General features: G+C 40.7%; 1 protein-coding gene across 1 annotated transcript in view; it reads left to right on the top strand.

Moving 5' to 3' along the window:
- The window catches only part of ntn3 (netrin 3), a 102,352-nt gene extending 93,401 nt beyond the window's left edge, over positions 1-8,951 (top strand). Inside the window, exons 6-7 of the mRNA XM_033040728.1 lie at positions 624-698; positions 4,179-8,951. Coding sequence (XP_032896619.1) covers positions 624-698; positions 4,179-4,510 — 407 coding nt within the window. The 3' untranslated portion in view covers positions 4,511-8,951. The remainder of the gene's footprint in view (positions 1-623; positions 699-4,178) is intronic.
- The last annotated feature ends 3,399 nt before the right edge of the window (positions 8,952-12,350 follow it).

Genomic DNA, 12,350 nt, shown 5'->3' on the forward strand with positions numbered 1-12,350 from the left:
TAAGCACAACGCAAGGAGTTTCACCTGTGTTGATGGTCAGTGAGAAGATGTTGTTACTTATCCTCACTGATTGAGGTCTGACGTTTTGTCAGTCAAGGATCCAGTTGCAAAAGGGAGGTAGAGCAGTTGCCAAACCAAATCCAGACAGGATGCTTTCTATGTTGCATTTCTGCAAATTGGTAAGAGGTATTGAAGACATGCAAATTTCCTATTGAAGTTAAGGCATTGGTGTGCTTTCTTAGCCTTGGCATTGATGTGGTTGGACCAGGTCAAATTGTTGGTGATATGTACATCTAGGAACTTGAAGCTCTTGACTATCATCAGTACCATTGATGCAGACTGGGCTGTGTACTTTAACTTACTTCCTGAAGTTGATGACCAGCTCTTTGTGTTGCTGACATAGAGGGATGTTGATGTCTTGACATCATCTTACATCATCCCTCTCCTTTCACAACTCTGTGTTGTCATTGTTTGAGTTTGTACGATGGGAATGGAATCATGTTAAGGTTATTGATTAGTGGTTAATGATGAGAGGGCATTATTGACCTGTAATTTTGACTCCAGTATTCTCTCCCTTTTATCGTATATTATTTCATCATCACATTCCTTTTTCTAATTCACAGATTGTGAATCATACTGCAAACCTGTGAAAGGCAACTTGAAGATTAACATGAAAAAATACTGCAAGAAAGACTACGGTAATCTCAAATCTCCCACAAACTTTTACATCCTAAATTAAAACACTCAGCACAATGGCTGATCTCCACTTTCTCTGTGATCTGAGACTAAAGGAGTGTCATAAAGACACAAACGCATGCAACACGTAAAGAAGCCCCTCAGCTCAACTCATCCATGCCGACCAAGATCTCAGCTAGTCCCACCTGCCTGTGTTTGGCCCATATCCCTCTAAACCTTTCCTATCCACGTGGTTCATTACGTGATTTCTCCGTGTTTGGTTATGATTCAGGTGACACCCGCGGGATGTATACCAATCTGGTAATTCCCTCTGAGACTGAATGGAAAAACAACAGCTGATGCCTATCTGACATTCAATGAGTTTGTTCCTGATGTTTTACCTCAGCACCTCTTTTCTACATTTACACCATATCTTTTAATTCTTCCAGAATCCTACATCGATTCATTTCTGCCTTTAATATTGTCAGTAATTGAGCCTTCACTGCACTCTGGAGAAAATATTGAAGATTCACTTACATCAGGGAATTAAGTTTCATCCTTGTCATGAATAGCCGATCCCTAGCTTAGAACCTGTGCTTTCTGGTTCTAAATACTGCAGCCGGGGGAATTGTTAGTGGTGGGTGTGTGGAAAGCTGCAGAGGCGGGTCCAATTACAACATTTAAAAAGTGTTTGGACAGGTACATGAACAGCTCAGGTTGGCAACTTGGTCGGCATGGATGAGTTGTTCCGACAGACCTGTTTCTGTGCTGTATACTCTATAATATCAATTAGTTCCTGTGATTCCTCAGAGATAAAATAAAACAGAAAATTACAGAAACAATGAGCAGGCCAGACAGCATCTGTAAAAAGAGAAATAGTTTCAGGGCCAGGACCTTTCATCGCAATGGAATGAATATTGATGACACCGGGAATGCCTGTGATTACACCGGGGATGGATATGAATCAAGCGATTCCTCGTGGATGGACATGGGTTAGTTGTTAAGATTGCCCACAGATGGACCATGATCATTCCCGTGATTCTCTTGCGTTGGATATCAATAAGCAAATTCCTAGGTTTTATTTATCAAGAAGTAATTGGTAGATGGGAAAACTTGTGAGGATATTAGTGGTATGGGACTAAGCTCATCAATCTTCAAAAGTGCTTCACAGTCAGAGAGTCATAGAAGTACACAACGCAGAAACACAAAGGTTGGTGGATTTATGGAGCAAGCTGCCAGAGGAGGTAGTTGAGGCAGGACGTTTAAGAAACAATTCGACAGGTACATGGATAGGACAGGTTTTGGGGGATGTGGGCCAAATGCAGGCAGGTGGGACTTGTGTAGATGGGACATGTTGGTCGGTGTGGGCAAGTTTCCATACTGTATGACTGCATGAGAAACAGGACCTTTGGTCTAACTTGATCCTGCTGATAAAGATGCCCAATTGAAAGCATCCCATTTGCTTGTACCTGGTCCATAGTCTACCAATCCTTCCCTATCCAAGTACCTAACTGAATGTATTTTACAGTAAATATTGTAAGTGTACCCGCTTTATTACATTCTTCTATATACGCACTTCTCTCTGTGAAAAAGACATTCCTCAAGTCCTTTTAAAATCTTTCCCCAGTAACCTGTAGTATTAGACTCCTCTACCATGGGGAAAGAATGTGGCCATTCACCTCATGATGTTATAAACCTTTGCAAGGTCCCCCCGGCAGGTTCTATGCTCCAAGGAGAAAACACCTTATATAACTTCTCCTTATAACTCAAGACTGCAGATCTGGTAACATTTTCATAAATATTTTTCACCCTTTCCAGTTGAATGACGTCCTTCCTATAGCAGGGTAACCAGAACTCCCCACAAGACTCCAGATGTGGCCTTATCCAATACAGCTGTAACGTGACATTCCAACTCCTGTACTCAATACACTGACTTATAAAGGCGAGCATGCCAAACACCTTCTTCACCACCCTGTTGACCTGTGTCGCCACTTTCATGGCAACCCCCAGTCTCTCTGTTCATCAACACTCTCCAGTCCCCTAACATTCACTGTGTTAGTTATAAGCAAATCTGTGTTAGCAAAGTGGAAAACCTTGCATTTATCTGAATAAAACTCCATCAGCTATTTCTTGGCCCACTGGTCCAGTTGAGCAACAATCCATTGTGATCTTAGATGAGCCTCTTCATTTTCACTATACCACCAAATTTAGTTTAATCTGCAAAATCACCAACTATCCCACCTACATTCTTAACTAACTCATTAATATAGATAAACAACAGTGATCCTAGCTGTGATCTCTGCGGCACACACTGTTTGCAAGCCTACAGTCTGAAAAACAACCGTCAACCACCCTCTGTCTCCTCCTTCAAGCCATTTTTTAAATCCATTTGGATAGCTCACCCTGGATCCCATGTGATCTAACCTTCTGAACCAGCCTAGTGTGCCATACATTGTCAAAGGTCTTACTAAAGACCATGTGGTCTGCATGTACCACACTGCCATCACCACTCTTTTTAGTAATTTCCTTAAAAAACAAATTCACATTTATGACATGATTTCCCACACACAAAGCTGTGCTGATTATTCCCAATCAGACCTTGTCATTCCAAGTACCCTGTAGTCCCGTGTCTCAAACTCCCTCCAATAACTTTCCCATCACTGATGTTAAACTCACTGAAGGTTTTCCTTGCAGCCTTCCTTAGAGGCACACGATTTGCCTCCCTCGAACATTCCAGCAGCTCTCCCATGCTTATCGATGATACAAATGTCTCTGCCAGCAGACCCACAATTTCTTCTCTAGCTTTTCACAATGTCCCAGCGTACACTTGATCATTTCCCAAGGATTTATCTACCTCTATGTATTTGAATACATCCAGCACCTCCTGTTCTGCAATGTGGACTCTTCAAGACATCACTATGAACTTCCCCAAATTCCTTAGCATCCAAGTTTTTCTCCATGGCAAACACTGCTGAGAAATATTCATTTCACACCCTGGATGTGTACATTTCCAGAAGGCTGCTGACCCACTGTGAGAAGATATAGGCATATAACTCTTTTTGAAGTACCACTGTGTCAACTGACCCATGTGATTCCCTGGAATTAGAGAGCTGAATGTCAACCAGTCCCTTTGATTCATCATTGATGGGTATCGATCATTCCTGAGATTCCCTATAGATGGTTATGGATTAGGTGATTTCGCCTCTCTGGCATGGGGGCCAGAACTGCACACAATATTCCAAGTGCAATCTAACCAACATAATATTGTACATAACGTCCCAACTCTCGTATTCATTCCCACGCACCAAGAAGGCAAGCATATCATATACCTTCTTCACCAATCTGTCTATCTGTGTTGCCATTTTAATGGAACTATGTACTTGTATGCCACATTTTTTCTGAAGTTGTTTTTAGATGTTGGTGAAACGTGTTATTAGTTGCTTAATGTCTTGACAATCTGACTGAGTCACATCTGACAGCTGACTTTTTTTTACCTTTCCCAGCCATTCAGGTTAATGTTCTGGATATGGACACAGTGAGTGAATGGGCAAAGTTTACTGTGAATATCATATCAGTTTATAAGAGCAGAGACGAGAGGATCAAACGGGCAGACCAATCTTTGTGGATCAATATGAAGGACTTGGCTTGCAAGTGCCCAAAAATTCAAATGAGCAAGAACTACCTGGTGATGGGGAACTTCGACAGCACGTCTGAGAGGCTTGGAGGTCTCCTGGCTGATAAAAACAGTCTTGTCATTCAGTGGCGAGATGTGTGGACAAGAAGACTTCGAAAATTCCAGCGCAAAGAGAAAAAAGGGAAATGTGGGAAAGCATGATTGATCAATTTTGGAAAAGCTTTAAGAAGCATCATGGGCTACAATTCCAACATACTTTGGGTTCAAAATACGCTTTTCAGTCATTGCTGAAAGGAGATTTAGACTGTGATGAGGAGACAGGAGGGTGTAAATGACACGATATTCACCACTTGTTACACAAACTTGGCTGAATATGCTTTGCAAATTGAACGTTTCTTTTTTAAATGTGCCCATGACTCCTTTCTACAGGCAAAGGTCAGGCTGCCATAGAAGGGTTGTTCTCCGATCCCAGAGCCATTAGTATCTGACAGAAGGACATTTCCTCCATGTCCTGCCCATTGTCCCCACCCCCTCACCCCAAATGAAGTACACAGTATCAGTTTTTTTGCCTGTTATGACTAACATTCGAGACAAAATGTGGTAGTGTATGTGAGGCCGACAGCTGTGCTGAACATAGAGTATAAATATGGACTGGTTCCAAGATTTTTACAGCCAGATTGTTGGCATGCAGCAAGTTAATTGTTAACATTGTGTATTTTGAGCTGTGATTTGAAAATATCCAGTTTCAATTCGATTTTGCAAAATGCATCAGTATTGTACAACTTTTAGTCCATTATGCAACCCTTCTGTTTAAAAAGCTTATGACATTTCCATGGCCATTGGTCACTTTGTCAGATAATCTGTAAAGATAATCCATCTCTAAACCAACCTCCCAAAATGCTCAAATTACAACGATATCAGCCTTGTCTCAGTAGCACACACATCAACTCGGAGTATTTTATTTAAATGATTTTAATTTAAAATATTCAAGTATCTCTCTATGGATTTGAACGTATCACCCTTAAAGTGCAGAATCAACAAAAGAGCAAATGATTTTCAGTGAACTGGTCCTTAAGTACCAAGGTCACATGTACCTAGGTACGGTGAAATTTCTTTTTTGCATCCAGTTCAGTCAAAATTCTTACTCTACATAGGCACAATCATACTTAAATACAATAGTGTCAAAATAGTAGATTACACAAGTCGCCATGTTTCCGGCCCTACCTTGTTTCTTTTCTATGTTTTGTGCAAGGGATGACCTCTGCAAAATGTTGTCAAACACGGCTTCATACACAGTACTACAGACCCTGAAGGTTTAACGCAGGCAGGGCCTTTCGTCTATATTTTCTTGACCCTAATCCCAAAGGTGAGAGCAGAGGCACAGTGGAGAGAGACCTCGGGCTGGGGATCGTGTGGGTACATGTGACAATATAGTGCCATTGAAGCTTCCCAAAGAAATCAGTACCCCAAGAGCCAAACTAGAGCATTGGATGAGGAGGAGCAGGTCATTTCAATGTACTTCTAAATAACACACCTGTATTCTTCAAGGTCATGTTCATTTCTTGCATCCTCAGCATAACACGTTATCAAAATGCACTACAGCAGTTCAGTGCGGTTACTGCAGAGTATATCATGAATAGCAACTCACACACAATCCTAACACTATCTCACTATTACATTTTCGCTACCTATGAATAATTGAAGTTCTCTTCTGAAATAGTAGGCAGTAGGGCCTACCAAGCATGTTCTTCAATTCAGTAATATCATGGCCTCCCTGATTTTGTCTTGAACTCTTTGGTGCATGTTTCACATATTTTTTCTCTGCCTTGAATATGTTCAAGAAACCCACCCATTTCTAGGTATTTTCCAGAGATTCACCACAGAGAAGAAATTCCTCATCTCCAACTTAAATTGGTGATGCCTTATTCTGAAGAATTGCCTCCGAGTTGTATATTTCACCAAGCGGAGATTTGTCCTCTTGGGATTCTGAGTGGATGATTTCCCCCATGGTGGAAGATAGAGGTGGAACGGCAGTGCAGACTCGATGGGTCGAATGGCCTACCTCTGCTCCTATGTCCTACCTCTGCTCCTATGTCCTACATTTATGATATATGTGAAAGGTTTGGACGAAAATGCAAATAGGTTGGTTAGCAAGTTTGCAGACAACGCCAAAATTGATAGAGATTCAGACAATGATGAAGGCTGTCAAAGGATACAGTAAAATATAAATCAATTACAGATATGAGCGGAGACTTGGTAGATGGAGTTGAATCCAAGCAAGTGTGAGGTGTTGCACTTTGGGAGGTCGATTGTAAGGGGAAAGTATACAGTTAATAGCAAGACCTTAAACATCATTGCTGTATAAAGAGACTTTGGGATTCAAGTCCTCAGAATGCAGAAAGTGGCAATACAAGTAGTTTTAATGTTAACAAAGGCATAGTATGTTTGCCTTCATTGGTTGGGGCATTGAGTATAAGAGTCAATATTGTTCTAATACAAGAAGATAGACACAAAGTGCTAGAGTAACTCAGCAGGTCAGGCAGCATTTCTGGAGAGAAAGGATTGATGACATTTCGGATGGGAACTTATCTTCAAACTGAGGAAGAGTTCCAACCTGAAACGTTACCCATCCTTTCTTTCCAGAGATGCTGCCTGACCTGTTGAGTTACTCCAGCACTTTATGTCTAACTTTGGTATAAACCAGCACCTGCAGTTCCTCCCTACTCAAATTGTTCTAATATGACCCACAGTACCACTTTAATAATGCTCTTTAAATAATGTACCATTCCCATCGACAGAGTCCTTCTGACTGTGGAACATGTGTTCCTTTCTGACAATGGAGCAGCTCCTCCAGTCTGTTGATGTGTTAGTGCAGTGATCCTCCTGCAGTGTCCTTCTGACGACTGAGTGACGGACTGCGGACTGTATAGTCATTTCTCAGTACTGCCCCTCTGACAGCGATCAGTCCCTCAGTATGGCAGTGGATTGACAACCCACATACCTAAAGTGATGCTTGAACACAGATATGAGTGGTAGCTACTGAGGCATAGCTGACACACGCAGTGCAGGTGCATTCACTCTGGATTCTTTTGTTCCTTCCTCTGGAAATATTTCACAATTATTTTAATGCTGCCCAGGTTTTTTTAATTTGTTTGCACTTGTGCTGAAGGCTGCATGACAGAGAATGTTCATTATGTCTCCCATATATTCAGCGCCCTTGCAGAGGATAAACCTGTGTCATAACCCTACACATACAGGTTGGGGTTAGCTCAAAGGTCAAACACATCCCTAAGATATTAATTTTCTACTGGTTTTACCGATTAAAAAGGCAAAACTCTGGGATATTATAAACTGTATTAGTGCTGCTTTAATATAAATGGGTTGCATTTTTTGTTACTTGCAGCTGATCGCTGATGTTGTATCCTAAAACTATGATATACTGAGAGCATTTGACCAGACACTATAAAATCAGAGTCATACAGCACGGAAACAAAACATTCAGCTTACTTGACCATGTTGGCTAAGATGCAAGCGAGTTCCCATTTCCCTGAATTCGGCCCATAGCTCTCTAAATATCCATGTACCTGTCCAAATTTCTTTTAAATGTTGTTTTTTGTACCTGCCTCAACTACTCTTCAGGCAGATGTTCCATATACCCACCTTCATAAAGAGGAATTGTTCTTTCTCTAATCTTTGACTATCCACTCTGGGATTTAATTAATGATAGTCATCTGGTTCAGGATGATAAGATGTACAATCTTACCACCATCTCAGTAGATATACACCAACAAGACTGTGCAGCGACATGCGAGTTGTTCCAAAACCCCAATAGTGAAGGTGTTAACTTTGGGTCCATGGGTTTTTTTATGGCCTGCCATCATATTCATTGACCAGGTTATTTGTTAATGAGTAAGAACTGTATGTAGATGTTCTGTCCAAATGGTTTGGCTTTGCCAGTAACCTGAATTATGTCCTTGAATCAAAATTTGAGATAATGTAATTGTGTAGGACTCTTATCCTTTCCACCTGTTATGCAAAAGTAAAGAACGGGATTTTATCTTTTGCTTGACCAGGAAAATAGAATACAACGTGCTGAATAAAATCAATCCTTGCCATTACCATGGAAGTCACACTGTGCACTATTAGCAATGCCAACGTTGTCCTAATGTGCATATTGGCAAATCCATGGAGATCATGCATGGAGGGCATGTAATGCCACAGAGATCCGAGTTTGGTCAATTGATATTGCCCTGAAGGCCCAGGAGAGTGTGATTCGAACGGCTAAGAAGGTCACAGGGTACACTATCAACATTACCAAAGGCGTTGTGATGTGCATGATTGGCATGTAATTTCACCTGGGAATCCACATCTCGATTTCAGAGCAAATATTTTAGCATTTTGTATTTCCATATCTGGAATTTGGGTTTTACACTGAGCAGTCCTCAAATATTCCCAGTTAACATTAAGAAAATTAAAGGCTTGTGAGACCACCAGGAAACCAGTTTATGGCTTCAATGTGTGCTTTTTTAACAGTATTGCAAGAACTGAAATGTGTAAATGTGCATGAAAATATTTTAGCTTATTTATGATATTTTTTATTGTTTATATAAAAAATAAAACTTCACCAAATTGTCTCCGTCAAGCTTTGGTTGTGCACGATTACTATAGTAAAATCTAGTAATTCATAGACTCATACATCTGTACAGCAGGGACCTTTGCTCCACATTGTCTATGCTGACGAAGTTGGTGTACTGGGCTAGCCCCGTTTGCATTTGGCCCATTGCTCTCTAAACCATTCCTATCCCTATATCTGGCCAAATCTCTGTTAAAAGTCATAATTATATTCACTTCGGTACCTTCAGTTCTCTAGCAGTTCATTCCAAATATGGACCACCCTCTAAGTGAAAGGTTGCCCCTGAGGATCTTAAGCCTATGCCCTCTAGTTTTAGAATCCTCTGACCTGGAAAAAAGACAGAGGACTCATTTTATCCATGCCCCTTGTATCATATGCCCCTTGATCTTATGCATCTCAATTAAATCACCTCTCAGCCTCCTATGCTTCAAAGAAAAAAGTCCCAGCCTTTTCAACTTTTTCCACTATCTCAAGGCCACAAGCCCAGGTAACATCTTGGTACATTTCTTCTGCATCCTTTCCAATTTAATAACATCCTTCCAATAGCTGCGTGACTACACACAGAATTCCAAGTGTGGTCCCACCAATGACCAGTACAGCTGCATCATGATGTCCTAACTTTTGCATTCAGTATTCATCCCAATGAAGACAAGTGTGATGATTCACGCTTTCTTCGTCTCCCTGTCCAAATGACTTTCCACTTTCAGGAAACTGTGCACCTGCACTCCCAGATCTCTCTATTCTCCAGAGGTCTACCATTAACTATGTAAGTCCAGCAATACTGACATACCAAAGTCACCTTACACTTGTCCGAGTTAAATTCTATTTTCTATTCCTTGGCCCACCTTACCAACTGATCTAGATTTTGTTACAAACTTACTGTGGATATAGAGGTTTGCTTTAAAAAAACATCCATAATAAAACAGGAGCTGGAGGCAAACATATATTGGAAAGACCAGACCTGGAAAGAAGCTACAAAAACTTTGAAAGTTGAAAAAATAGATACAACGATAAGGAAAAAAATATGATATTTTTTGATCAAGATAAAAATGAATCAAAGATTAATCACACTCATAAGCAAAAAATAGACCATTCGCAGGCAGATATGCAGTTTAAATTGGCATCATAGGATGATATTGTAGGCTGATTAGATAGGAATTGATATTGTAGGCTGAAGGTCGTGATCCTATGTTCTGTGTTTGTATGCTCTCTCCATTTCTGGATGAGGGATGGAAGCAGAAATATTAAATGATATTCAAGAAATGATTAATATACATGAAATATTTATCATTGGGAATTTCAACTAAGCCAATGTTAACTGGGCTGAAGAGATAGGTGAAGGAGCCAGGGAATGAGATAACAACAAGCAGATGACGGAAATATTACGCCAATATATCACATGATGAGAAGCATAGAGCATTTAAAATTTAGCAATCATTAACTAATCAGATACAAAATGGATAAAACCCAGAGTCTGGGTCAATAGCACCACACAATTTAAAAAAATAGATAACACACACATTATTTAGTCATTCATTACAAAGTTGCTGTGCAAGCTTAGAGAATAATCAGTTCAATACCTATTAAGAGTTAAGAGTGATGGAACACGTAAGGAATTACGGTGAAGTCATCTTAACATCGATGGAGAGAGTAGAACATCTAGAAATAAACAATACAATAATGAATAGTTGTAAAGGAATTTCTAACAAACAGCCTTTTTTTAAAGTTTGCACAGGGAATAGTTAAAGGAAATATAGAACACCAGATTTACAAAGAACACCTGGTTGAATGGTGGCACAACAACAACCACTTGTCAATGTCAATAATACCAATGGATGAATCTTTGACCAGATAGGGGAAGGTGGGGACCACTTGCCAGTTTTTATTTGGGGTCAGCAGTGGAGAAAGTTAGCAGCCTCAAATTCCTGAGCATTAACATTCTTGATGACCTGTTGTGAGCCCAGTGCATGGATGTATTAATGAAGAAGAAGCATCAACAGCTCTACTTTTGGCGTGTCACCAAGTACTGTAGAAAGTATTTTGACTGGTTGCATCATGGCCAGGTGCAGCAATACCAACACACAAGAATGCAAGGGGCTGCAGAGAATGGTCCATCACGGGCACAGCCCTCCCCTCCGTTGAAAGCATCTACATGAGGCGCTCCCTCAAGAAGGCAGCATCTATCTTCAAAGATCTTCACCATTGGGCCTTGCTCTCTTCCTGCTGTTACCATTGAGCAGGAAGTACAGAAGCCTGAAATCTCACACCACCAGGTTGAGGAAGAGCTACTTTCTACAAATCTACAAACTTGTTAAACAGCCCGCCTACATTTCATCCATATCATTTATATGTGTCACAAACAACGGAGGTGCATCACTGATCATTGCAAAACACCATTAGTCCCACGCCTCCAATCAGAGAAACACTCCTCCACTATTACCCTCTGTCTTCTATGACTAAACCAATTTTGATCCTCATCTACCAAGTCACCGTGGATCCCATGTATAGTAATCTTCTGCATCAGTGTACCATGAGGGACATTGCCAAATGCCTTGATAAAGTCCTTGTTGACACTATCCACTACCCCATCCTCATCAATCATCTTCATCAGCTCCTCAAAAAACTCAATCAAGTTGTAAACTTACACAAAGCCCTTCTGATTTTCCATAATAAGCCCATGCTTTTCTAATTGCAAGTTAATCCTACCCCTAAGAATCTTCACAGTAGCTTCCCTTCTACAGATGTTAAGCTCTTCAGCCTACAATACACTGGATTGCCTTTCTTAAACAAAGGAACAACATTGGCCATTCTTTAGTCCTCCAGGATCTCGCCTGTGGCTATAGAGAATACAAAGATCTTCATGAAGGTCCGAGCAATTCTCTCTTGCTTCGATCAATAATCTGGGATAGATTCCATATGGCCCTGGTGACTTATCTAACATAAAGCTTTTTAGAGACCCAACACCACCTCCTCCTTGATCTCATTTAGTAACTTACCCACTTCTTTACACCCCACACATAAACTGCTTTCTTTGTCTTTTCTGAAGAAGGGTCTCGACCCGAAACGTCACGCACTCCTTCTCTCCAGAGATGCTGCCTGTTCCGCTATGTTACTCCAGCATTTTGTGTCTACCTTCGGTTTAAACCAGCATCTGAGGTTCATTCCTACACATTCGTTGTCTTTGAGTGGTCCTAGTCTTTCCTTAGCTGCCCTCTTGTTTGTAAAATGTATAAAATGCTGTAATCCTCACAAAGGCCTCCTTTGGTCCTCTTGACTCATGTTTTGAGTTCTCTCCGACTTTCTTTATATTCTTCAAGGACCCTGTCTGAATTCAACTTCCAGAACTTTCAATATGCTTACTTTTCCTTTTTAACTGAATTCATCATCCAAGGTTCCTGAATGTTGCTA

The sequence above is a fragment of the Amblyraja radiata genome, chromosome 22 (genome assembly GCF_010909765.2).
Source record: "Amblyraja radiata isolate CabotCenter1 chromosome 22, sAmbRad1.1.pri, whole genome shotgun sequence".
NCBI lineage: Eukaryota > Metazoa > Chordata > Chondrichthyes > Rajiformes > Rajidae > Amblyraja > Amblyraja radiata.